This window comes from Tachyglossus aculeatus, chromosome 5 (assembly GCF_015852505.1).
Source record: "Tachyglossus aculeatus isolate mTacAcu1 chromosome 5, mTacAcu1.pri, whole genome shotgun sequence".
NCBI lineage: Eukaryota > Metazoa > Chordata > Mammalia > Monotremata > Tachyglossidae > Tachyglossus > Tachyglossus aculeatus.
This window is the reverse complement of record NC_052070.1, coordinates 74,566,208-74,594,104: the sequence shown is the minus strand read 5'-3', so window position 1 is coordinate 74,594,104 and position 27,897 is coordinate 74,566,208. Positions and strand designations below refer to the sequence as shown.

The following is a 27,897-nucleotide window of genomic DNA, read 5'->3' as shown; positions in this document are numbered from 1 at the left end:
CTGGCAGAACAGAAGCTGGGGTGAACCTCAATGCTCAGGGTGGACACACACCCGCACACACACACACACACATCATGCACAAGGGGTACTCTGGGAAAGTGTGGTGTGAGGAGGTTCTTACTGTGATGACTGTCTGGAGCTGATGGTTGACAATAGATTACAAATCAGTGAGGGGAGACAGAGCACTTTACAAGACAAGATGCCCTGATCTTTTTGTGTGTGTGTGGTGTTTAAGTACATACTATGTGCCAAGCACTGTACTAAGCACGGGGGTAGGTAAAAGATAATCAGTTTGGATACAGTCCCTGTCCCACATGGGGCTCACAGTCTTATTCCCCATTTTTCAGATGAGGTAACTATGGCACAGAGAAGTTAGGAGACTTGTCCAAGGTCACACACAGACAAGTGGTAGAGCTGGGATTAGAACCTAGGTCCTTCTCCCAGGCCTGTGCTTTATCCACTAGGCCAGATGGCTTCTCTTGTATTGACCCCAAGCTTTAGCAAAGTGCTGGGATCTGGGCTGGGTCTGGATCTGGAGGGAGAGGATCTGAGCATTGGACTGGGCCTGGAGGAAGAGGTTCTGGGCCTTGGTCTGTATCTGAAGGGAGATTATGTGGGTCTGGGACTTGGCCTGTAGGAAGAGCACCTGGGCCTGGAGCTGAGAACTGCTCCTGACTCAGCAAGGGTTGGAGAGGCACAGCCCACCAGGCTGCAAAAGGAGAAGGTCCTGAGTGGATTTCCAGATTCCTGCTGAGCCCCCACAGGGCCTGGACAGAGAACCTGGAGCTGCCCCGATGCACGTCTCCCCAGGTAGGTCCTGACGAACACCTCTGGTTTGCAGTTCCTCGCTACGGGTACCTCTTTGCAGAATAAGGGCTGGGTGCCCAAGAACCCAGCGATGGGCATATGGAACTGTCCCAGACTGCCAGGGCCCTCTGGATCCTCAAGGGAGATGGGGCATTTGCCTGACTGGAGCTGGAACTTGGACAGGAAAGGCCTGGGGCCAGAATGGAGGCAGCAGAGGGATTGCTGCAGATCTGTCTCTAGGGTGACGCCTGCGAAGAGCATGAACTCCAGTGGCTGGTTAGTCCCTAGGAAGCCATTCTCTCCACTCGGGGCTGTCCGCTGACCAATCTTCTGGGCTGTATGTGCAGCTAGACAGAGACCGAATCAGGAGTGGAATGGAGCTCTGGGGAAAGGGGGAGAAGACCCAGGGGAAGCCAGCAGGGTCAGCCTGAGAAGAGAGAGTGATGAACATTCCCACTGGGATCACCATGTCCCAGGCATAGGGAGCTCACTGAGTCTCTCTGAAATATGCTCTAGCAGAGCACAGAGCCTCTCAGTGCCCCAGGTCACGTCAACACAGTAAGTGCTCTGCACACAGTAAGTGCTCAATAAATACAACCGACTGACTCCCGAAGATTTCCAAGCACCTTACAGGCAAGATCTTCCAAATCCTCATTTTGTTTGCAGAGGGAGGGGCCTGTTTCTTTCGTGTGTGTCCCCCGCTCTCCCAAGTCCAGTGCCCCATACGCAGGAAACTTTCAGCAATACTGCGGTGGCCAGGATGACTGCTCTCCCTCCACTCCAAATGGACCCTCTGAACTAGAAAGCTGGTTGTGAGGAGTGGGTCCCAGACATAGGGGCTGGACCCGAGGCACATCCAAGCAGCAGCAATGGCACAACAAACAAACCTTTCCTCTGGGAATGATCTTTAGTGTCTTCCTCCTCGAGTTAGCAAGACCAAGTGGGATCGAGGCATCTTGGTTTCCTGATTGTCACAAGCAGGAGTCCACCTGGAAAAGTCCATTTCTCTTCGCCAAGGCTGTGGGGCCTTGGGTTGCCCAGCAGAAAGGCCCAGGCTGGTGGATAGGTGCTCTGAGATCTGTCTGAAGCTGCGTCAGGGGCCTGGAGCCACCCGAGTGAGGATTGGAGCTTCTGGAATCCAGGATAACCTCTGGAATGCTTTGGAGGTTGAAGAAGATTTGAGACAAATGCTGGCTCCACTCTTTCTTTTTGAGGGGATGCTGACCATTTTCAGTCCAAGGGAAGGTGTACGGGTCCCTATATTCTTTTCTGTGGACCTGAGAACACCTGTTCCAGCTCCTGAATCTGGACCTGAGGTTCATTCAACCATTCCAAGTTAGGAATGAATCGCAGGGTCCAAGGGACACAGGACTAGAAGGGCAGGGGAAGGGGTAAGACAGTGAACAGAGTGTGAGGGGAGAGAGATTAGGGAGAGAAGCCTAAATGAAACCGAAGGCCTTATTGGTACCCTTGAGGTTATAGGTCAGAGCAGTTACAACCAGCAAGGCTGCCCTTCTCTCAGGGAGTCCTATCCTGCTGGCTGCAGAGGACTCTTGGCTGCCTGGCACGGATCTACACTTGACAACCAGCTCTGCTCTCTTGGTGTCATGGAAAGACAAATGCTCAAAATCTTTTTCTAAGGGGTTCAGCCTTGAACCTCGAGGCATTTATTCCAAGTATTAATTAGGCCTGGTAAAAGTCTGATTGGTCCTTTGCAACTGCTATGAAGGTCAATAGAGAGAAGGTGGTGCCCGCCCCTCCGCTGAGGGAACAGGCTGCTCCACCTGGGGCTTCAGGATTGGTCCAGTCCAGGCATGTGTAGTATGATCTCTCCCTTAAAACAGAGGATTACTAAAGAGAAAAAACAACAAAAAACAAGAGTAAAACTTCTAGAGCCATGGGGCAAGGGACTACCAGCCATTCAACTTTACTCCAATGTGGCTTTGATGGGACAAGAAAGTGGGATCAGTCTCACTTTTTCTTTTTTTTTTAATGGTACTTGTTCATAAAAGTGCTTACTAGTTACTGTACTAAGCACTGGGGTAGATACAAGGTAATCAGTTTGGACACAGTCCCTGTCCCACATGGGGCTCACAGTCTAAGTAGGAGGAAATAGGATTTAATCTCCATTTTATAGATGAGGAAACTGAGGCACAGATAAATTAAGTGACTTGTTCAAGGTCACACAGCAGGCAAGATGCGGAGCTGGGGTTCAGTGCCCTTCTCAGTGGAGAGGGCTGAGCGTATGGAAATCTCCCTGGGTGGGCTGAGGGAGGGGATAAGAACATAAGTGAATAAAAGCAGACCCTAGCTCAGCTCACTCAGATGTGGGATTTAGTACCTATTTATGATGAGGGAGTTCCCTGTCTGCAGTTGCTAAATTTAAATCCAACTGGAGATAGAAGACACAGTAGAGAGGTTAGGGAATAGCACATACTCTAGGTGCTAAAAGCAGATCCAGTAATAACACCATGGGGCTTCAACAGTCTAGAGCAAAATCCAGGCCCTTTCTGCCCCTTGGCATTCCTGGCCAGCTGCCTCTAGGCCAGCGTTTTCCTCTCTTGGAAAGCCAACCCACCTCTCCCTGTAGAAAATGGGGCTCCTGAAGGCCAGGGTTATGCCAGAATTCATCAAAGAGTGGGCTGCCTTAGAACATAATGAGTTTGTTGGGCTTCCTGGGTCATGGGGTCGGTGAATATCCAACTCAGAATGGGGAAGAATGGGGAAGCAAATTTTCCATAGCCATATAAGCAAAAAAATGGCTCAGCTGGGAATGGATCCTCGAAGTCACGGCTGCATCTCTGGCCCAGGGTTCACTCTCTATTATCCCCTGTTCCTAGCTGGGCTGGTCCCAAGGGGTGTCTGCCACGCTGGCTCCCCTCCCACTCTCTTGGGTGGACCCACGGGGCCAGTGGTCTGGTATCATGGACTGGGTGAAATAGGCTCCTTCCCCAGCCTGGTATTCTTGGATGGTGGCAGAGTGGAGGGCCAGGGCCTCTGCCTCAGAAGGTCTTCTTGACTGGTGAAGTTTGATGGTACTGGGGGTGGAGCTTTGACCCACCATGGGCGGAGGGAAGATGCTCTCTCTCACTTCTGCACTTAGAGCAGGTTCACAAGGGAGAAGAGTCATCAGGAGCTCTGGGGAGCTTCTCAGACCCTGGGGCTGTGTTGATGCAGTTGACAGATTTAGGGATTCTGGAGGTTTCCAGTGAGGGCAGAGAGGAGCCAGCAGTCGCTTCACTGGAAAATATCATCAGGGGATTCCAGCCAGGAGCATCAGAAGCAGAGAAGGTGTGAGCTGGGGAAGCGGCAAGGTGGACCCTTGGGGTGTGCGTGACCAGTCCACTCACCACCGTGTCATCATCGGTGTCCTCGGAACTGCTGATCACCACAATAGGATCTGCAATAGAAGTGGGCCGTCAGGTGGGAGGGCCAGAGGGGAACTTGCGTGTGTGTGTCTGTGTGCACTCGTGCACATGCACCTGTGAGTAGGAGGAATAATTGTGGGATTCAATGGGTTTTGACTCAAGGACACCTTGGTGGAGGGAGAAAGCCTGGGTCGAACTTGGGGAGCTCTGTACTGTTAGGGGACATTGGGATCAACTTGCTGCTTGGACTGGGTGTGAGCCCCTGGGCCAATCTAGAAGGGAGTCTAGGGCTTCTACCAGGGAGCACTGCTTTGCCTGAGCAGTTGTGCAGTTGTCACATTTAACTGAGTTATATGGCTGCATTATACTTTCCCAAGTGCATAGTACAGTGCTCTGCACACAGTAAGGGCTCAATAAATACAATTGACTGATTGGTCTTTGCAGACAATCACTATTGTGACCACATAGGGCTTTGCACTTTGTGGGTGCTCAATATTAAGCAAAGGATGGCAGGACACAAGGCTCCATACTGAATGTAGGTTGGCCAATGACAGCAGGTGTACCCATGAGATAGAAACTGTGTCAACCTGGACATGTAGTATATTGTGAAGGATGAAGACTGTATTTTGTAGAAAACTTCTACACCTAAAGCGCCTCATTGAGGGGAGAGGTGTGAGGACTCCAGACTCATCCCGTCCTTACTCGCTCCAGAATCTTTGCATTTTCCTCTCAGGTCCTTTTAAACACAGGTAATAGTAATGAGAATAATGGCATTTATTAAGCACTTACTATGTGCAAAGCACTGTTCTAAGCACTGGGGAGGTTACAAGGTGATCAGGTTGTCCCACGGGGGGCTCACAGTATTAATCCCCATTTTATAGATGAGGTAACCGAGGCACAGAGAAGTTAAGTGACTTGCCCAAAGTCACACAGCTGACAATTGGTGGAGCCAGGATTTGAACCCATGAGCTCTAACTCCAAATCTGGTGTTCTTTCCACTGAGCCATTCTGTATCTCCTGAGCCACGCAGGTATTGCTTCTGAGCTGTGGGACTTAGCAGCAGGACCCAAGGGAGAGGCAGACTAAGTATTTAAAATAGAAATACTTGTCACAGAGGCATCTACTGCTGAATTCACACTGGACAGGGGAAACTAGACTAGGTGTCTGGCCAGAAACTAAGGGGAGGCTAAACAGGTGCCCTGCATTTTATGAAAATGTCTACTAGATGGTGACCTGTCCACAACTAGTACCCAGGTAAGAGGGTATAGAGGAGAAGACCTGCTCAGTTGGCCTTCAAAGGACCTGGGGCTCTAGGGCCCAGGTGGGCTAGAATTCTGAGGGTACTACTAAGTATGTGTGAGTTCTCAAGCCATGGGTCCTCCCGGCAATAATAATAATAATAATAATAATAATAATAATAATGGCATTTATTAAGCGCTTACTATGTGCAAGGCACTGTTCTAAGGCAACGCAAGGGGATCTGCCCCAGCCTGAGCACGGTGGCCCCACCGGGTGTCCTCCCTACCTGATTCAGAGAAGTCAGAGAGGTCTGTTCACCTGGAGACTGCACAAGGGAGCCCTGGCCTGGGCTGAGCGGGCTGTTCTGGCTCTGCCGGGGTATTGGCTGTGAGCTGCTGGGGCCAGGCTGCTCCAGGGAGTCTTCCTCCAGATCGTCATTAGTCGTTTTCCAATGTCTGTCCCCAGACTCCTCCTTGATGGCTTTCCTGGGGCCATGGAAGGAGATGCTGGTCTGCACTGCTTTTCTCTTTAGAGTGGATGAGCTAGATGGGGCCTGAGAAAGAGGAGCAAACACTTTATACAACAACAGCAATAACAAAAATGATGGTGATGGTATTTTTCAGTGCTTACTGTGTGGCACGCACTGTGCTAAGTGCTGGGGTAGATACAAAAGAATCGGATTGGACAGAGTCCCTGTCCACACAAGGGCTCACAGTCTAAGGGGGAGGAAGAACAGATGTTTTAACCCCATTTTACAGATAAGAACATTGAGGCACAGAGAGGTTAAGGGGTTTACTCATGGTGCCACAGCAGGCAAGTGGTGGCTGGATTAGAACCTTGGTCTCTTAGCTTCCAGTCCTACGCTCTTGCCACTAGGCTTTGCTACCTCCCAGAACCAAGGTTCTTTGTGTTATCCAGGACTTTGGCCATGATCTATGAGCTCAGAAAATGTCCTCTCTTCATTCTCAGAATCCCTCTGGTTGAGGGGAGTTGCCTCCTGTTGGACTGTGTGTGTGTGTGTGTGTGTGTGTGTGTGTGTGTGTGCATATGTGTGTGTGTTTTTCTGTATGTGGAGGGGGCTGGGGGTGGGGGAAACTAGTGGACAGAGATGGCCACGCCAACTCCTGACCTAGGAAATGGAAGCTTAGGAGAGAAGACAGGGGGCAGAGTTTGGTGGGAAGGTGTGACCAGACGTGGCTCTTACCAGTCTGTCATCCAAGCTGAAGGTGAACAAAGGTGTGGAATGGCCTTGAATCTTTGGCTTCCTGGACTCCTCATGCTGCAAGGTGACACATAGAAGAGACAGAAAAGGCCAAAAAAATGATACCAGAGCTAGCCCAAGGTGCCACCTGGTGGAGAGGGGGATGATTTCTGGGCTACAGCAACCCACGCCAAGTGCAATACAGCCAAAGGACCATGAAGCCCCAAATCAAGGAGCTCAGTGGTCCTGCCCTTTCCCCTGGACCAAACCATTGCCTGCCCTGGGGAAGGGGAAGAAAGACCTTAGCCAGGGCTTTCTCTTCCTTCTGTCCAGGGATGTTGGGACAATCGATGAGACAGTATTTGGGCAGGGTTTGGAGCTTTTCTACAAGGGGTGGGTGCTACAGCCCTTCAAGATCTTAATGTCGCTATCCATTACTAACAACTGACAGAGGTTCATGGGCATTTTCCCATACAGTGACAAACCCCTTAGTCCAACGATGAAAATAGGCACTGGCCCTCCAGTAAACCGGGACAGGCCCAAAAGGTATCAGACAGGTAACCTCTGTGGAACCAAACAAGCTCTACTCTTCCAGAATCAGACAGAGAACCTCCATGGAACCAAACACACTCTACTGTTCCTTTCTATTGACGTGTTAAATACCGTCACAGGCCTGGTTGGCTGGGTAAGCATGGGGAGCCTGGTGGCTGAAAGCAGACTCTTGGGGTATTTGCTTTTTTTTTTTTTAATGGTATTAAGCACTTGAGAAGCAGCATAGCCTAGTGGATAGAGCACAGGCCTGGGAGTCAGTTCTAGTCTCGGCTCTGCCATTAGTCTGCTGTGTGACCTTGGGCAAGTCATTTCATTTTTTTATGTCTCAGTTACCTCATCTGTTAAATGGGGATTAAAACTGTGTGCCCCATGAGGGACATGGACTGTTTCCAACCTGATTTCCTTGTACCTACTCCAGCGATTAGAACAGTGCCTGCTACATAGTAAGCACTTAACAAATAACATTTTTTAAAAAAGTGCTTACTATGTGCCAGGCACTGTATTAACCACTGGGGTAGGAAAGGAGGGCTTAGTCAGGGAAGGCCTCTTGGGGGTGATGTGCCTTCAATATGCTTTCAAGATGGGGAGAGTAATTGTCTGTTGGATATGCCGAGGGAGAGCATTTCAGGACAGAGGGAGGATGTGGGTGAAATGCTGGCGATGAGATAGACGAAACTGACGTACAGTGAGACGTACGTTAGATGTACATTAGCTTTAGAGGAGTGATATGTGTGGGCAGGGTTGTAGTAGGAGGGAGCAAGGTGACTGAGGGCTTGAAAGCCAATGATCTTCTTTGAGCACTTGGATCTGTGGCCTAAGGGCATTTGGTGTTTGCTCCACTCTCGGCCCCACAGCACTTATATACATAGCTATAAATTGTATATTACAAATTATTTATTTATATTAATGTCTGCGTCCCCAGCTCGACTGTAAGTTCAGTGAGGGCAGGGAATATATCTACCAACTCGGTTATACTTACTCTCCCAAGCACTTAGCACAGTGGTCTGCACATAGGAAGCACTCAGTAAATGCCACTGATGATGATGACAAAACTGTTGGAATTCCTTCTTGAGAGTAATGAATTTCAGGTCCAGTGTTTATCCAGATCCCCCAATTTCTTTGGGTCAAGCAATAACTGAGTAAAAGCCCTTTCCTCATCAGCCAGGGACCAATATGGCTGAGAGTCCCATTTCAGTGTGAAGCACTATGAACATGAAGGCAGCAGGGATCTGACAGAGAGACATGGTGTTGGGGAATCCTAAAGTCCCACCTCCACCTGGGACTAATAGTTCGGGCTTGAAGCATGTCTGGTGGGAGCTAGGAACTCTTCCAAAGTGCATGGTCCAAGTCCTGAACCAGAAAGTTAGAAGTTCTGGACTTTTCAAGGGCAGGATGCCACTAGGTAATGAGAACCCCTGTTGCTCCTAAACCCAGGGGTCATAAGGCAGTTTTTCTGGTTGCTTCTTATGGGAGTCCTGCCTCTCTGTCCCATATAGTGTGGTTGCTCTCTTGAGGGTTGGCCAAAACTGGCTTGTCCTGTAAAGCCCCCGTCCATTCACCCAACTATGGCCTGGTGGAAAGAGTATAGACCTGGGAGTCAGAGGACCTGGCTTCTAATCCTGGCTCTGTCATTTTTCTGCTGTTTGACCTTGGGCAAGTCACTTAACTTCTTTGGGCCTCAATTACCTCATCTGTAAAAATGGGGATTAAGACTATGAGCCCTGTGTGGGACAGGAGCTGTGTCCAAGTTGATTATCTTGTATCTACCCTAGTGCTTAGTACAGTGCCTGGCATACAGCAAGTGCTTAATAAGTACCATAATACTGCGGCCACTACCATCTTGGGGGGGAATTCTAATGTGACCTGTAGAACCCACCATGGTGCTTTGCTGACTGAATGTCTCATGCACTGACACTTTAGAGCCTTCAAGGAGAGATCAATCAATCAGTCATATTTATTGAGTATCTTCTGTGTGTAGAGCACTGTACTCAGTGCTCCGGTGAGCACAACTGAGATAGTGGTCACGATTCCTACCCTCAAGGAGCTTACAATCCAGTGACATAGACAGACACTAAAATAGATCACAGGTAGAAGGAAGCCACAGCATACAAACATACATATATAAGTGCCATGGGAGTGTGTGAGTACCCAGTGCTTAGATGATGCAGAAGCACTGAAGTGGAAGTTGGGGAAATGAGAAAGAGTAATCAGGGAAGGCCTCCCAGAGGAGATGTGATTTCAGAAGGGCTTTGACAATGGGGAAGCAGTGACCAGCCTGTTGTGGAAATGGAGGGAGTTCCAGGCAGAAAGAAGGATGTGAGCAACAGGTTGGAGGCAGGAGAGATGAGAACGAGGCTCAGAGAGTAGGTTGGAAGCATGCAAGCAAGGAGAGGAGAGGGGAGGAGTGAGGATAAGCAGGTGGGGGAGAGCCTTAAAGCCATTCATTCATTCAGTCAATTATATTTTTTGAGCGCTTACTGTGTGCGGAGTACTGTAGTAAGCGCTTGGAAAGTACAATCAGCAACAAAGAGAGACAATCCCTGCCCACACGGAGCTCACAGTCTAGAAGGGGAGAGACAGACATCAAAACAAACAGGCATTAATAGCATCAATATAAATAAAGAGAATTAAGGATATATATACACATCAAAACAAGTAAACAGGCATTAATATAAATAAATAGAATTATAGATCGGTACATATATACACAAGTGCTGCGGGGCCAGAGGGTGGGTAGAGCAAAGGGAGCAAGTTCGGGAAGTGTCGGGTAGGAGGAGCTGAGGAAAAGGGGCAGTTAGTCTGGGAAGGCCTCCTGGAGGAGGTGAGCCTTCAGTAAGGCTTTGAAGGGGTGGGGGAAAGTGTGATTGACCTGGAGTTTCTACTTGATTTATAGAGGAATGGGCAACCATTGGAGGTTTTTGAGGAATGGGGAGGGCTTTGCAGAATGATATAAAAAATGATCCAGGCAACAAAGTGAAGTATGGCCTGGAGATATGAGAAGCTGGAGGCAGGGAGGTCAGTGAAAAGGCTGACACAGTAGATGAGGCATTATATGATGAGAGCCTGGATCAGGATGGTGGCCATTTGGATGGAGTGAGGTCTTGTCAGGGGATTGGTGGGACTCTCAGCACCTTCCTGAGAGTTGAAGGCTGAAGCAGAAGACTGGTGTTGTCTCCCAATTTGACCTTGGATGGTGGACCTTGGACTAGGCTGGGCTTAGTTGTTCATGGTGCTCCTGAACTTGCTTGCTCTTGCTGGGCTTTGAAGCGTTAAAAGGAAGCAAACTCCTTGAAAAAATTCCTCCTTCACCTTGGAACTTAGAGCAAGTTCTTCTCCTACCCGAGCTGGGGGCTAGGCCAGAACAACTGGAGAGCAGAAACCCCAGAAGCCAGGGGTGCGTCACAGAAGGAGATCACTGGGGGATGGTGGGAGATAGGGGGATGATGGGAGATGGGGGCAAGTCCCCAGGGGAGGAACTGAGTTTCTTGGAAAAAAAGCAAGGGAAACAATTTCATCATACGCCTGATCCCCTCAAAACTGATTGTTGAATGAACAAAATAGTAGATAGAGCCCAGGCCTAGCCTGAGTTCTAATCCCAGTTCTGCCACTTGTCTGCTGTGTGACTTCGGGCAAGTCACTTAACATCTCTATGCCTCAGTTATCTCATCTGTAAAATGAGGATTAAAACTGTGAGCCCCAAGTGGGACAGGAACTGTTTCAACCTGATTATCTTGTATCTACCCCAGTGCTTAGTACAGTGCCTAGCACATAGAAAGCACTTAAAAATACAATTTAAAAAAGGCAACAGGGTGGAGCAGATTGTGGCCAGAGGAATCCCTTTCCCGGTTGCCTCATCAGAGCTCTAAACCTCAGACAGGAGCGGGGCCTGACCCAAGGGCTCCTCAACTGTTGGCTGCTTCAGAACCATGTAGGGAGAGGTTACCCAGTTACTCAGTTCCTCTTGCACCCGTTACCAGGCTGCTCCTGATGGCCTGGTGGACCTTTTCTGGAAAGGAGGAGGGGAAGGGCTGGTCAAATCACCTTCCCCTGGCAGCAGGACAGAACTGGCCCAGGGCACAGAGAGCCAGCCACCTCACTGGGGATGAAGCCCATGAGCTAGACTGTAAACTCACTGTCATCAGGGAATGTGTCTACTACAGTGTTATTTTGTACTCTCCTAAATGCTTAGTACAGCGCTCTGCACACAGTAAGTGCTCAATAAATACTATTAATTGATTGTTCTTAAAGGTAAAGGACTTCCTGGTTCTCGGATTCTGACAGGCCCAGAGACTAAATGACACTCATCAGGGCGGGCGGGCGATAGTTGAGGCTCATCCCATACTTTACGGTCAGGCTAGGGCAGTAGACTTTAGTTGGAGAAGCATGTTTTCACCTGGCCACAGGGTTCAGAGGGCCCTAACTGGAGGTGGAGGCTGCTGGGGTTGGGGATAGGAACAGGTGGGACCCGTGAGGGGTTTGTAAACAGAGCATAATTTCCACGGCCTAGTGAATTTTGAAATACACTAGCCAGCCTGTTCTAATTCTTATTCCTATCTCACCTTTCCCTATAGAATGGACCTTAACTAGCCCAGAGAGGCAAAGACATGATCCCTAAAAAGAAGATTTCACAACTTCTCAGAACAAGGCATTTCAGAATTTCACAACTCCAACAATCTCTAAATCCTTTCTTTAATAATAATAACAATAATAATAATAATAGTATTTGTTAAGCACTTACTATGTGCCTAGCACTGTTCTAAGCGCTGGGGGAGATACAAGGTAATCAGGTTGTCCCACGTGGGGCTCACAGTCTTAATCTCCATTTTACAGATGAGGTAACTGAGGCACAGAGAAGTCAAGTGCCTTGCCCAAAGTCACACAGCTGACAAGTGACAGAGCTGGGATTAGAACCCACAACTTCTGACTCCCAAGCCTGTGCTCTTTCCACTAGGCCACACTGTTCCTTTAACTTACCTTGACTTCCTCCTCCTGCACTAACCTGACACTCTTGCAATGCTTTTTCACATATCCTTTTCTTATTATTGTGAAGCAACAAGCAGGAAAATGTATATTTGCTTTTCTTGGAGCAATCCCTAACCTTTTGATCACCCAAGCTTCTTTCCTGCCCCCACCCCCGGACTCCTGGCTCCCCGCTCCAATTTCCCCAGACATTTCCAAGTTCAGAATCCCAGCTCACCAAGTTGCTGTCCGTGGTGATGACAGTAAGTCCCCCAGAGGCAGCATGATGAGTGCTATCTGGGTCAGCAGCATCTGCCAGGATGAAAAAGAAGAGGGTAAATAGGGGCTTGTTCTTGACAATAATGATGGTATTTATTTCTCGCTATGTGCCAAGCACTGTACTAAGGGCTGGGGTAGATACAGATCATCAGGTTCCACATGGGGCTCACAGTCAAAGTAGAAGGGAAAATGGAAATTAAATTCCCATTCCACACCTCCTGCCTCTGGCCTGGAACACCCTCCCTCCTCAAATCCAATAGACACTTACTCTCCCCTCTTTCAAAGCCTTATTAAAGGTGCATCTCCTCCAAGAGGCCTTCCCAGACTGAGCCTCCCTATCCTCTTCTCCCACTCCCTTCTGCATCACTTTGACGTGCTCCCTTTGTTCTTCTGCTGCTCCCTTTGTTCTCCCCCCCCCCCCCCACAGCTCCACAGCACATTATTTATTTGTATTAACATCTGTCTCCCTCTCTAGACTGTAAGCTCGTTGTGGGAAGGGAATGTGACTGTTATATTGTACTCTCCCAAGCGCTTAGTACAGTGCTCTGTACACAGGAAGTGCTCAATAAATACGATTGAATTAATGAATGAATGAAAGATGAAAGAACTGAGCCACAGAGAAGTGAAGTGATTTGCCCAAGGTCGCACAGCAGGTGAGTAGCAAAGCCGGGAATAGAACCCAGATCCTCTGACTCCCAGGTCCATGATCTTCCATTAGGCCACAGTGCCTCTCTTGCTCTTAAAAAATGGCTACCACTTGCAGTGATGTTTCTTGTGACTGTCCAAGAGTGAGACTGGGGAAGGAGCCCTGGATGGGAAGCTGGGAGCTGGATGGGTGCTGGTTTTAGACCCGTTTTGCTGGCCTTTGGGGAGTCTTGAGCAAGCCACTTAACTTACCTGGGCCAGATTTTTGTTTTTCTTTTTCAAATGGCATTTGTAAAGGGTTTACTAAGTGCCAGGCACTCTAAGCACTAAGATAGACATAAACTAATCAGGTTGCACACAGTCTGTGTCTCACATGGGATTCAGTCTCAATCCCCATTTTACAGATGAGGTAACTGGCACAGAGAAGTGAAGTGACCTACCCAAAGTCACACTGCAGACATGTCAGAACCAGAATTAGAACCCAGGTCCTTTTGATTCTCAAGCCCGTGCTCTACCCACTAGGCCACACTGCATCTCAATTGTCCCCTGTAACCTCCTGCAGGGCAGGAACCATTTCTATTCTAGGCTTGTGAGCCCCACTCTCCCTCCCCAGGAGTGCTCTGCCTTTGATGAATCCTCAATAAGTGGTGGACAGACGGGCCATTCGCTCTATTGTCATAGCTTGAAGAGAGGTGACCTGCTAACCCAAACCATTAATCAATCATTCCATGGTATTTATTGAGCATTCACTGTGGGTGGAATACTGTACTAAGTGCTTGGGGGACTACAATACAACAGAGTGGTAGACACATTCCCAGCCCTCAAGGGGCTTACAGTCTAGACAGGGAGACAGACATTAATATAAATAAATTATGGATAACTGTAGGGCTGAGGGTGAGTTGAATAAAGGGTGACAGAAGGGAGTGGAAGAAGAGGAAATGAGGACTTAAACGAGGAAGCCCTCTTGGAGGAGATGGGTTTTTAATAAGGTTTTGAAGGTGAGGAGAGTGAAAGACTCCTGTCTTACCTCTGTCCTCAGTGACGCGGGCAAAGAGGGCCTGCAGTTCAGCTTTACACTCTTCAAACTCCACCTGGACCGCTGGTCTCATATCCATGGGTATCTCTCTCTGGAGCCCCTCTAGGGCCTTTTGGATGAAAGGGTACATCTCCAGGACCTCCTGATCCGAGGCATAGAGCTGCATTTTCTCCACTATCAGCTCACCGGCCCGGATCCTCTTCAACACAGCATCTGTGTGTGCCAGCTTCCTCGCCATCTCCTCATAGCCAAGGCGATACTGTTGATCCACCATCTCCAGCAGCTCTCTCTCTTTGTCCTGGATCTGTTCTATCATCAGACGGACTTTGGAGCGGATCAGCTCCTGGGTCTCCAGCTGCACCTGACTCAGGCTGGCAGCTGCAGACTGGAGCTCCCTGTGGGCCACGTCGAAGAGATCCCTCTGGTTCCTCAGGGTCTGGGTCATCTTCACCAGCTCCTCCTGCTTCAGCTGGATCTCCACGCTGATGGCACAGTACTGGTCCTTGTGGGTGCTGTCCAGGAGAGCGCAAGAGCAGCAGATGGGCTTCGAGCATCCTCGGCAATAAATGCTGTTGAAACAAAGGTGGTTTCTCTCATGCCCAGCTGGCGATTTAGAACCGCGTTTCTCAAGCTGCGGGCCAGAGTCCCCAAGAGGATTGTGGGAGACTTCTGAGGAGGCTGCCATCACTGGGACTACAAAGGACTTAATGGCTAGTACCTATGTGGGATATCTGAAAGGGGTGGACCAGCCTCCTTTCCCCTGCCCAAGTCCCCATGCCACCCTACCCTTTTTTTGGAAGGGGAAGGGATGTAGAGATTAATATGGAGCATGAGGGGTGGTGGGAATCCTTGGAGGGGCTCAGGTCTGAGAAACCAAATGCCTGGCACAGGGTTCTACCCCTCAAGGGAGCTCACTAAATAGTTGTGAACTGAACTGCTGGCCTGGATTCTAGTATGGACTCTGGGCTTTCAAAGAAGGCCATGTGGCCTTCAGCTTTTGTCTGCAGCTGTCCCCAAGTGAAGGGCTGAGGCATATATGTGTTTGGGAACAGGGGGGTTGGGGGGGCTGGTCTGAAGGTTCAAGGCAATGCCGCTGCCCAGGGAAGCTGAGAATAGGCCCATGTCTCCTGGAGGCAGGAGCTCAAGGACAGTTACAAGAAAGAGTAGTCAAAGGACGCTCCAGCTATTAGCAGGCCCAGGGTGTCCCAAGTTGCCACTCTATTCAAGGCTATAGGCTCCGCACATATAGCAATGCCATAGAGCAACATGGTTTAATGGATAGAGCACAGTCCTGGAAGTCAGAAGAACTTGGGTTCTAATCCTGGCTCTGCCACTTGTCTGCTTTGTGACCTAGAGCAAATCACTTCACTTCTCAGTGTCTCAGGTACCTCATCTATAAAATGGGGATTAAGAAAGTTAGCCCCAGGTTGGACATGAACTGTGTCCAACCAGATTAGCTTCTATCTGTCCCAGTGCTTAGTACAGAGCCTGGCTCATAGTAAGAGCCTAACAAATTCCATAAAAAGGAAAGAAAGGAAAAAAAAAACCCTCCCATCAGGGGGACGCAGGGGCAGCCCCTCTACCTCGCTCTCCATGTTTGCTGCTACATTGTTAACCCCGAGGCCATTCTCCCATTACACTCCATGCTCCCCAAGGGCGGGGATGAGGGTCAGTCTTCCTCATGGGCCCCAGTCCACAATCCAGTCCTGGGCCCCTGGAGGGGCACCCTGCAAGATCCACTGACTAACGCGACCGCAACAGACAAGATCACCTGGTCAGGATGGGCACCGGGTGGGGGTTGGGACAGAACAGGTTGTTGGTCTTCCGGGTAGCCTCCAGGAAGTCCTTGGCTGACTCCCTCCTCAGATCCTCCATCTTCCGGGCCTCATGCTTCAGGAACCACTTGTGGGCCTCGAAGCACTTGCTGCAGATGAGCTGCTCGCACTCGAAACACCAGAAGTCAGCCGACTGCTTGCAGCAGTCACACACCGCCTCCTGGGTGCCAATGATCTTGCGGTAGACATCGATCCGGCGCTGCAGGCTCTCAAACAAGAGGTTGTTGGTCCCGAGCGGGAGGGTGGCGGAGCAGACGGGGCAACAGCTTTTGGGGCCATTTGCCTCCAGGCAACTGGAGCATAAGGTGTGCATGCAGGAAAGCAGCTTGGGGCAGGCGCCTTCGGTCTGGCAGTTGCTGCACCTCAGGAACTGGAACTCCTCTTCCATGACCTGGGGGGACCAATCAATCAATCAATCGTATTTATTGAGTGCTTACTGTGTGCAGAGCACTGTACTAAGTGCTTGGGAAGTACAAGTTGACGACATATAGAGCCAGTCCCTACCCAACAGCGGGCTCACAGTCTAGAAAGGGGAGACTGAGACAAAACCAAACATATTAACAAAATAAAATACATAGAATAGATATGTACAAGTAAAATAAATGAAGAAATAAATAGAGTAAAAAATATGTACAAACATATATACATATATACAGGTGCTGTGGGGAAGGGAAGGAGATAAGGGAAGGAGATAAGATGGGGGGAGAGGAAGGAGGGGGCTCAGTCTGGGAAGGCCTCCTGGAGGAGGAGAGCTCTCAGTAGGGCCTTGAAGGGAGGAAGAGAGCTAGCCTGGCAGATGGGCAGAGGGAGGGCATTCCAGGCCAGGGGGATGACATGGGCCGGGGGTCGACGGCGGGACAGGTGAGAACGAGGCATGGTGAGGAGATTAGCGGCAGAGGAGCGGAGGGTGCGGGCTGGGCTGTAGAAGGAGAGAAGGGAGGTGAGGTAGGAGGGGGCAAGGTGATGGAGAGCCTTGAAGCCGAGGCTGGGGAGTTTCTGCCTGATGTGCAGATTGATTGGTAGCCACTGGAGATTTTTGAGGACCAGAAAATCATGGAGCAGGGAGGGACCCTCAAGGTGTCGTCCTTGCCCAGTCTTTTGCCTCCAGGCAGGCCACCTCCTGACCACCCTAGGCAGACTGGTGCTAAAAATGTCCTATGGCAAAGATTCCCCCTACCCAAAAACTCTCCAAAGCCTAAGATCATAAAAGCTGTCCAATAGGCCATCCAGCCTGGTGATAATCAATCAATCGAATATACTGAGTGCTTCCTGCAGGCACAGCACTGTACTAAGTACTTTGGAGCGTATAAAGTAACAGAGGTGGTAGACACATCCCCTGCCCACAAGGGGTTTACAGTCTAGAAGGGGAGACAGACATCAATATAAGTAAATAAATTACAGAAATGTACATAAGTGCTGTAGGTGGTCGGAAGAACTTGAGAATGGGGATGCATCTTGATAACAATTCAAGTATTTATGGGTGGACCATCTGAAATCCCTAAAGTTTCACCTGAGTCCAATCCACAGTATTTACTGAATGCCTCTTCAATCAATCATATTTATTGAGTGTTCACTGTGTGCACAGTACTGTACTAAGCACTTGGGAGAGTACAATATAACAGAGATGGAAGACATGTTCCCAGCCCACAGTGATTTTACAGACTAGAGGGGGTGACAGACATTAATATAAATAAATTACAAGTATGTACATAAGTGAAGTGGGGCAGAGGGAAGGGTGAATAAGTGCCAAGTGCCGCTGTATGAAGCCCACGCTTAGAACAGTGCTTGGCACATAGTAAGCGCTTAACAAATACCATCATTATTATTACTATAGAGGTGAAAGACATAGTTTCTGCCCTCAGGAGCATTTGAGCTAAGGGGAAAGGTATGCAAACACAAACGAGTTTTATTTAGTGGGAAGAAAAAAAAGAGTAAGATGTCAACAGAATAGCAAAATGAAAGATGGGAAGAGGAACAAATACGTGTATAGGCACAGAATGTAAATATATATCTATATATACATGAAATGCTAAGGTTGGCTGAGAGTGCAAAGGGGGGATGTATCTTGGTGTCATCCTCGACTCCGCTCTCCCATTCACCCCTCACATCCAAGCCATCACCAAAACCTGCCGGTCTCAGCTGCGCAACATTGCCAAGATCTGCCCTTTCCTCTCCATCCATACCGCTACCCTGCTCATTCAAGCTCTCATCCTATCCCGTCTGGACTACTGCATCAGCCTTCTCTCTGATCTCCCATCCTCGTGTCTCTCTCCACTTCAATCCATACTTCATGCTGCTGCCCGGATTATCTTTGTCCAGAAACGCTCTGGGCATATTACTCCCCTCCTCAAAAATCTCCAGTGGCTACGAATCAATCTGCGCATCAGGCAGAAACTCCTCACCCTCGGCTTCAAGGCTCTCCATCACCTCGCCCCCTCCTACCTCACCTCCCTTCTCTCCTTCTACAGCCCAGCCCGCACCCTCCGCTCCTCCGCTGCTAATCTCACCGTACCTCGTTCTCGCCTGTCCCTCCATCGACCCCCAGCCCACGTCATCCCCCGGGCCTGGAATGCCCTCCCTCTGCCCATCCACCAAGCTAGCTCTCTTCCTCCCTTCAAGGCCCTGCTGAGAGCTCACCTCCTCCAAGAGGCCTTCCCAGACTGAGCCCCTTCCTTCCTCTCCCCCTCGTCCCCCTCTCCATCCCCCCATCTTACCTCCTTCCCTTCCCCACAGCACCTGTATATATGTATATATGTTTGTACATATTTATTACTCTATTTTTTATTTATTTTACTTGTACATATCTATTCTATTTATTTTATTTTGTTAGTATGTTTGGTTTTGTTCTCTGTCTCCCCCTTTTAGACTGTGAGCCCACTGTTGGATAGGGACTGTCTCTATATGTTGCCAATTTGTACTTCCCAAGCGCTTAGTACAGTGCTCTGCACATAGTAAGCGCTCAATAAATACGATTGATTGATTGATTGATTGATCTATATTAGATGGGAAATGTTGGGATTGTGTGATCTGTGGTGGTGGAGTTTAATCAGGGAAGGCTTCCTGGAGACAGGGGAGAGTTGTGGGCTGGCAGATTCAAAGGGGGAGTTTCAATCAGTCAATCAACCAATGTTTGTTTTCGATAAACTGTTGTGTGTAGAGCACTGTACTGAACACTTTAAAAAAACACTCCAATGGTATTTAAGTGCTTACTGCATGTACTAAGCGCTGGGGTAGATTCGAACTAATCAAGCTGGACCCAGTCCATGCCTCGCCTGGGGCTCACAATCTTAATCATCATTTTACAGATGGGATAACTGAGGCATAGACAGGCTAAGTGACTTGCCCATGATCACGCCGCAGACAAGTGGTGGAGCTGGGATTAAAACCCAGACTCTCTTAATCTCAGGCCCATGCTCTTTCCATTAGGCCACACTGCTTCCCAGAATTTGTAGGCATAACTCCCACCCTCAAAGACCTTTCAATCCAGTTGGGAGGGGGACAGACACAAAAATAAATTGTAAGTGGGAGGAAGCAATAGAATAAAATATGTACACAGGCACTAAAGGGGTACAGGATGGTATGAGTATATAAGTACCTAAGTGATGTGGAAGTACTGAAGTGGCAGTAGGGGGAAAAAAGGGTGGGAGAGATAGGAAATTAATCAGAGAAGACCTCCTGGAGGAAACGTGATTTTAGAAGGGCCTTGAAGATGGGATGGGCAGAGGTCTACTGGAAAGGGGGAGGGAGTTCCATGCAGAAAAAGCCTGAGCACGACAGCAGTGGTGAGAAACAGTGTAGGCTAATGGATAGAGCACGGGCCTCAGAGTCAGAGGACTTGCGTTCTAATCCTGGCTCTGTCATTTGTTTGCTGTGTGACCTTGCTCAAGTGACTTAACTTCCCTGTGCCTCAGTTACCTCTTCTGTAAAATGGAGATTAAGACTGTGAGACCTCTGTGGGACAGGGCCTGTGTCCAACCCGATTACCTTGTATCCACCTCAAGCACTTAGCACAGTGCCTAGCACAAAGTAAGCACTTAACAAATACCATAAAAAAGAAGTGATGAGAATGTGGTACAATGGGTGGATTAGCTTGAGGAAAGCATAGCATCAAGCTGGGGGAAGACAAGCAATGATAAGTAGTGGGGAAAGAGTTGATTGAGTGTCTTGAGTGCTGTTCGAAACATTTAACTCCCTCCTCAAACCCTCTGTCCCCCTACCTCTTCCATCTCTTGTCCCTAATGACCTGCCCAATAGATGTGATTTCCCTAAAATCTTCCCTGTTCTTCCACAGTCCCTCCCTCCTTCTGACCCTCCTTCAACTCTCCCATCTTTCACAGCAGTATCTCAAAAAATCTTCTGCCTTCTCCCAAATCCACCCCCTCTACCTGTGCATACCATCCCATCCCTTCACACCTTATCAAAACACTTGCCCTCTCCCTTCTTCCTTCCCTATTGTCACTGTCTTCAACTGTTTGCTCTCAAATGGCTTTTTCTCCACTGTTTCCCCTACCTTAAAAAACCCTCCCTTCACCCCCCAACTCCCTCCAGTTATGACCTTATCTTCCTCCTACCATTCCTTTTCAAGCTCCTTGAGAAAGTTGTCTACACCTGCTGTCTGAAGGTCCTCTCCTCCAATTCTCTCCTTGCCCCCCTCCAATCTGATTTCCATCACCTTCACTCCACAGAAACCACCCTCTCAAAGGTCACAAATGATCTCCTTCTTGTCGAATCAAATGGCCTTTACTCTATCTTACTCCTTTTTGATCCCTCACCTGCCTTGAACAGTGTTGACTACCCCATTCTCTTGGTAGCATTATCTAACCTCAGCTTCACTGACACTGTCCTCTCCTAGTTCTCCTCCTACCTCTCTGGCTGCTCATTCTCAGTCTCTTTCATGGGCTCCTCCTCTGCCTCCTTCCCCCTAACTGTGGGTGTCCCTCAAGGTTCAGTTCTAGGTCCCCTTCTAATCTCCATCTACACTCACTCCCTTGGAGAACTCATTTGCTCCCATGGCTTCAACTACCACCTCTCTGCAGATGATTCACAAATCTACATCTCCAGCCTTATTCTCTCTTCATACAAAAAGTGCTTCACACAGTACTCAGCACACAATAAGCCCTCAATAAATATGACTGATTGAATGATTGATTGTGAAGGATGAACTGAAAGGATTTGGTGACAGACTGAATATGGGAGTTGAGAGAGAGAGAGAGAGAGAGAGAGAGAGAGAGAGAGAGAGAGAGAGAGAGAGAAAGAAGGATAATGCCAAGGTTGTGGGCTTAGGAAATGTAGTGCTGTCTGTAGTATTGGGAAAGTGAGTTGGGAGGAGAGGATTTGGTAAGGAAGATATGTAACTCATTTTTGGACATCTTGAGTTCAAGGGGCTGGTAAAAGGTCCATGTAGCAATATCCTGGAGGAAAGAAGAGATGTGAGATTGCACAGAGAGAGGTTGGGGCTTGTGAGGTAGATTTGGGTGTTGTCTACAGAGACATGGTAGTTGAACCATTAAGTACAGTGAGTTTAGACTGAGAAGAAAAGGAAACTCAGAACTGAGTCTTGAGGAACACCCATAGTTAGGGTGTGGGGGACAAAGGAAGAGCCCACAAAAGAGACTGAGAACAAACCGCCACAGAAATAGAAAGAGAAACAGAAAAAGTTCAGTGTCCAAGGCAAGGTTCAAGGAGGATTAGGACAGAGTAGAATCTGTTAGATTTGCTGAAAAGAGGGGGAGGGAGGGAGGGGGAGAGAGAGAGAGAGAGAGAGAGAGAGAGAGAGAAGTGTTACAGTGGATTGAAGGGGAACATTAGATTGTAGAAGGTCATGGAGGGAGATGGACGAGAAGAAATGGAGTCAGTGGGCATAAACAACCAACCAAAAGGCTTGATCAGCAAAAGAAGGAGGGAGCTGGGGTGATAACTGGAGGGTACAGTGGAATCAAGATAGGGTTATTTTTAGGATAGGGGAGATGTGAGCATATTTGAAAATCAAGGGGAAGGAACCGTCAGGGAAGGAACCATCAGGGCATCAAAAGGTGTGTGTGTGGGGGGGGGGGGTGTGTGTGGGTGTGTGGGTGTGTGCGCGCGCGGGAAGGGGTCAGTAAGGGAGGGTAGAGGAGGCACAAAGTCTTTTGTAAGTTGTGAAGGGATGGGGCTGGAGGTGCAGTTGGTAGGGAGTAGATTTTAAAGGTGGGCAGGAGATCTCCTCAGAAGAGATGGCTTAGGAAAGGTGAGAAAGTGGATGGGGCAGGGGCTGGAGGGGGAACTGACAGGGAGTTGGGGCAGGGGAACGAGGGAAAGATTTTGGAGAGCTCATGCCTTGTGGTTTCAATTTTGTCTTAGCTATGGACTCTGGTGGGCTATCGGGATGGGCACCCCCCTCCTCTTCACCTTGCAGAGTCCTGGATCCCTACTGCCGCCGCCCCCGTCTTTCAAATGATGCACCTGGGGCTGTGGGCATGGGGAAATGAGGGAAGGGAAGAGAAGTGGGGGGAAAGGAAGATATAATCTCCTCTCCCCTTTCCTTCTTCCCTCTTCTCCTTTTTTCCTTTCCTTCTTCTTTGTCCCTTTTTCTCCTTCCTCCATTCTCAGGACTTCCCTGCCCCCTTCCCTCCTTTGTTTCCACAGTTCTCCTCTTTCCCAATCAGGCTGGTCCTGTGACTAGGCTGGTCCTGTGACTAGGCTGGTTCTATGACTATCACCAGTCTGGGCCCGCAACTTTATTGCTTTTTCTTTTTATCTCCCCACCACTGACACCACCTGGCCCTTCCTTGGCTTGCTGCCCCCAACCAGCTCCCAGGACTGACGATGCTGTGGGCCAGGCCAGAAGCGTCGGGATGAGGGACAGTGACGGTGGTTCCCTCCCACACCTTCTTTCTTGTCCAGGCTGGTTCCAGCTCCTGCTTTGGCAGTGCCAGGAGCCAGTGAGGGTTGCAACTCAAGGAAGGCATGGCAGGAGCAGAGAGACGGTTAGAAAATAAAGCAGTGTAGGCCAAGCTGGCCCAGCTGGGAACCACGAGGACAGGAGAGGAGAAGCAGGTACGAGGCCATCTCATCCTGGGAAGTCTCTCACGCAGGACTCATGACCACCAACTTACTGCAGAGCCTCTCCTAACCCCGAGCACGCTTCTGAAACGTGAAACTCTGAGACAGGAGCTGAGAAGGACTGCTGAAAATAAAAATACCAGGCAAGGAGTTCAGTGTCGTATCAGCCCTCACCATCCTACTCACAACTCTGTGAAGATTTTCTAGTCAGATCTGCCAATTATGAGGTCAAAATTATTAGGTAGATTGCATTTACCGTTTGTATGTACTCTAGTATTCTCGCCACAGATTCGGTTTGATTCTAATCAAACTTCCCCTAAACACACTTTATGGCACTATCACATGGTACCATTTGTGGGCGTATGGCCTATGGCTTCTGTGCCCTCACCTGCCACCCCAGGGTGGGCACCACTGTCCGAAACCAGCCCTCGGCACGAGGCACTTGAAGCTGGAAGTGTGTCTTGGGGACTTGGTGCTTAGTATAGTGCTTTGCACACTGTAAGTGCTCAATAAATATGATTGAATGATTGAATGACAGGGGTTTTCACACTCGCACCCATGCGGGGTTGTCATCTTCGAGCACGAAGGAAACCTATCTCTCTCTCTCTCTCTAATATACTTATGGGTATACATACACAGATGCAAACGAATCAACCTAAGGGAGCATGGTGTGCCAGGGCTGCAGCTGCACTGTGGGGGAACCCCCGGCAGATGGGCTAACGAGGTTCCGAGGCCAGAGCCGGGGGCTTCTCGGGGAAGGGAGCCTGGGTCCGCGGTGGGAAGAAACCCCCTCACCCCGGGCCCCTGCCTTCCTTTCCTTTCCGAGGCCCAACCTCTCCCCCCGCGCTGGATCCCCGGCGCTCACCCTGAGCGCTTTCGGGGCCAGAAAGGGTCCTGCCCCGACGCTCCGAGGCGGCTCCCCGGGCGGGTAGGGGCAGGGGCAGGGACAAGGAATGAGGCAGGGGCAGGAGAAGGGCAGGGACGGGGCAGGGACAAGGGCAGGACAGGGGCAGGGGAAGACGGAGGGCAGGGGCAGGACAGGGGCAGGAGAAAAGCAGGGGCAGGGACAAGGGCAGGACGGGGCAGGAGAAGGGCAGGGGCAGGACAGGGGCATGGAAGGGGCAGGGGCAGGAGCAGAAGCAGGGCTGGAGCTGTCGAAGGGGAGAGAGCAATGTCGCCTTGGCATGGAGCCGAGCCAGGGTTGAGCTGGGTGCCTGCTGGCTCCCCGGGCCCTGCCCCAACCCCTGCTCCCGCTCTTCTCCTCCCGCGGCGGGCCGGGGGCCCCGGGCTTTCCCGGGCCCCGCACGGGCCTCCGGCCTCCCCGCACCCGGCGGCGGGACCTGCGGGGTTACCTGCGGCGGGACCGGCGGCGGGACGAGAGGCAGAAGAGGAAGAGGCGGCGGCGGCGGTTCGGGCCCGGGGGATGCAGGCGGGTTCCGGGTACCGGAGGGCGCACACAGTTTCGTTTCTGGAGGCTGACGCCGAACGGGGAGCCCGGCAGCCATTGGGGGAAGAGGGGGGCAGGGGCGGGGAGGGGCGGAGCGGGCCCGGGCACCGCCCCCACCCCCCAACCCCCCCGGGGTCGGTCGGGTCCGAGGGGCGGGGCTTCCCCGGGTCGCGCTGCTCGCGCTGGGGACCCCCGGGGGCAGCCAAGGGTCGTGCTGGTCTCTGGGGACAGCTCGGGGGCGCGCCGCTCCCCGGGGGTAGTAGTCATTCAATCGTATTTATTGAGTGCCTACCGTGTGCAGAACACTGTACTAAGCGCTTGGGAAGTACGGTAGTAGTAGGGGCTGTGCTGCTCTCTGGGGACAGCTGAGGGACGGGCTGCTCTCTGGGGACAGCTGGGGGCGCGATGCTCTTTGGGGACAGCCAGGGGTTGTGCCGCTCTTTGGTCTTAATTGGGGGCGCGTTGTTCTCTAGGGACAGCCGGGGCAGTGCTGCTCCCTGGGGACAGCCGGGGCAGTGCTACTCTCCAGGGACAGCCGGGGCAGTGCTTCTCTCCGGGGACAGCCGGGGCAGTGCTGCTCTGCAGGGACAGCTGGGGGACGCGCTGCTCTCTGGGGACAGCTAGATCACTGCATCTGCCTCTTTGCTGACCTCCCGACCTCCTCTCTTTCTCCTCTCCAGTCCATACTTCACTCCGCTGCCCGGATCATCATTCTAGAGAAACGTTCAGGACATGTCACCTCCCTCCTCAAAAATCTTCATTCATTCATTCATATTTATTGAGCTCTTACTGTGTGCAGAGCACTGTATTAAGCGCTTGGGAAGTACACATCGGCAACGGATAGAGACAGTCCCTACCCAACAACAGGCTCACAGTCTAGAAGGGGGAGTCAGACAACAAAACAAAACAAGTAGGTAGGTGTCAATACAGTAAGCGCTCAATAAATACGATGGAATGAATGAATAAATACCATCAGAGTAAACAGAATTATAGCTATGTACACATCATTAATAAAATATAGTATATATGTACAAATAAAATGAATAGAGTAATAAATATGTACAAATATATACAAGTGCTGTGGGGAGGGGAGGCAGTAGGGCGGAAGGAGGGAGGGGGGTGATGGGGAGGAGAAGGAGGAGAGGAAAAAGGGGGGCTCAGTCTGGGAAGGCCTCCTGGAGGGGGTGAGCTCTCTGTAGGGCTTTGAAGGGAGGAAGAGAGCTAGTTTGGCGGATGTGTGGAGGGAGGACATTCCAGGCCAGGGGAAAGACGTGGGCCAGGGGTCAACGATGGGACAGGCGAGAATGAGGCTCAGTGAGGCGGTTGGCAGCAGAGGAGCAGAGGGTCTGGGCTGGGCTGTAGAAGGAGAGACAGAGGTGAAGTAGGAGGGGGCAAGGTGATGGAGAGCCTTGAAGCTGAATGTGAGGAGTTTTTGCTTGATTCGAAGGTTGACAGGCAACCACTGGAGATTTTTGAGGAGGGGAGTGACATGCCCAGAGCATTTCTGTACAAAGATAATCTGGGCCGCAGAGTGAAGTATAGACTGAAGCGGGGAGAGACAGAAGGATGGCAGATCAGAAAGGAGGCTGATGCAGTAATACAGTCGGGATAGGATGAGAGAATGAACCAGAAAGGTAGCGGTTTGGATGGAGAGGAAAGGGTGGATCTTGGTGATGTTATGGACGTGAGACCGGCAGGTTTTAGTGACAGATTGGATATATGGGGTGAGTGAGAGAGCAGAGTCAAGGGTGACACCAAGGTTTCAGGCTTGTGAGACGGGAAGGATGGTAGTGCCAGTGGTTGCCTACCCATCTCTGTATCAAACAAAAACTCCTCACCTTTGGCTTTAAAGCACTCCATCACCTTGCCCCCTCCTACCTCACCTTCCTTCTCTCCTACAACCCAGCCCACATACTTCGCTCCTCTGGTGCTTACCTTCTCACTGTGCCTCCATCTCGCCTGTCTCGCCCCTGACCCCTAGCCCATATCCTGCTTCTGCCCTGGAATGCCCTCCCTCCTCAAATCCCACAGGCAATTACTCTCCCCTTCTTCAAAGCCTTACTGAAGGCACATCTCCTCCAAGAGGCCTTCCCAGTCTAAGCTCCACTTTTCCTCATCTCTCAAGCCCTTCTGGGTCACCCTGACTTGCTCCCTTCATCTCTCACACCTTTCTGGGTCTCCCTGACTTGCTCCCTTTGCTCTTCCCACCTCCCTCAGCCCACAGCACTTATGTCCATATCTGTCATGTTTATAGACTGTGAGCCCGTTACTGGGTAGGAATTGTCTCTGTTGCCTAATTGTTCTTTCCAAGTGCCTAGTACAGTGCTCTGCACGCAGTAAGCGCTCAATAAATACGACTGAATGAATGAATTTGTATTGATGTCTGTTCATTCATTCATTAATCGTATTTATTGAGTGCTTACTGTGTGCAGAGCACTGTACTAAGCGCTTGGGAAGTACAAGTTGGCAACATATAGAGACGGTCCCTACCCAACAGCAGGCTCACAGTCTAGAAGGGGGAGACAGACAACAAAACATATAAACCAAATAAAATAAATAGAATAAATATGTACAAGTAAAATAAATAAACAAATAAAGTAATAAATATGTACAAACATATATATCTATATATATTTACAGGTGCTGTGGGGAGGGGAAGGAGGTAAGGCAGGTTGGATGGGAAGGGGGAGTATGGGGAGAGGAAGGAGGGGGCTCAGTTTGGGAATGCCTTCTGGAGGAGTTGAGCTCTCAGTAGGGCTTTGAAGGGAGGAAGAGAGCTAGCTTGATGATGCGCTTTGCACATAGTAAGCGCTTAATAAATGCCATTATTATTATTATTATTATTATTATTATGTGCGGAGGGAGGGTATTCCAGACCAGGGGGAGGACGTGGGCCGGGGGTCGACGGCAGGACAGGTGAGAACGAGGCACAGTGTGGAGGTTAGCGGCAGGGGAACGGCGGGTGCGTGCTGGGCTGTAGAAGGAGAGAAGGGAGGTGAGGTAGGAGGGGGCGAGGTGATGGAGAGCCTTGAAGCCGAGGGTGAGGAGTTTTTGCCTGATGCGTAGGTTGATTGGTAGCCACTGGAGATTTTTGAGGAGGGGAGTAACATGCCCAGAGCGTTTCTGCATAAAGACGATCCGGGCAGCGGCGTGAAGTATGGATTGAAGTGGGGAGAGACAGGAGGATGGGAGATTGGAAAGGAGGCTGATGCAGTAATCCATTCGGGATAGGATGAGATAGGATAGGATTTATATTGACGTCTGTCTCCCCCACTCTGGACTGTGAGCTCTTTGCAGGCACGGATGTGAGAAAACGTGAGAAAGAGCCAGCAGAAAAGGTTAGGCGAGGGGAAAAGGGTAGCTGAGGGGGAAAGGTTAGTTGAGGGAAAAAGGTTAGGTGAGGGGAAAAGTTTAGGCTGTTGTAGTGTACTTTCCCTGGGCAGGGTTCGTCACTCTTTATTGTTGTATTGTACTTTCCCAAGCGCTTA

At 50.2% G+C, this 27,897-nt stretch overlaps 1 protein-coding gene across 4 annotated transcripts; it reads right to left on the bottom strand.

The window, feature by feature from the left end:
- Window positions 1–421: 421 nt before the first annotated feature.
- Window positions 422–24,413, bottom strand: PML (PML nuclear body scaffold). Of its 4 annotated transcripts, XM_038746636.1 has the most exons (8): window positions 24,315–24,413; window positions 15,858–16,312; window positions 14,078–14,655; window positions 12,365–12,438; window positions 6,619–6,693; window positions 5,733–5,967; window positions 4,158–4,207; window positions 422–2,658 (listed from the first exon to the last, which is right to left on the bottom strand). In XM_038746636.1, the coding sequence occupies exons 2-8, from the start codon at window positions 16,307–16,309 to the stop codon at window positions 2,656–2,658; spliced, it is 1,467 nt and encodes a 488-aa protein (XP_038602564.1). In that variant the 5' UTR covers window positions 16,310–16,312; window positions 24,315–24,413; the 3' UTR covers window positions 422–2,655. The 4 variants fall into 4 exon arrangements, with proteins under 4 accessions (XP_038602564.1, XP_038602562.1, XP_038602563.1 ...); XM_038746634.1 differs by lacking the exon at window positions 422–2,658 and having other exon boundaries at window positions 2,941–4,207; XM_038746637.1 differs by lacking the exon at window positions 422–2,658 and having other exon boundaries at window positions 4,105–4,207; window positions 5,701–5,967.
- Between the last annotated feature and the right edge of the window lie 3,484 nt (window positions 24,414–27,897).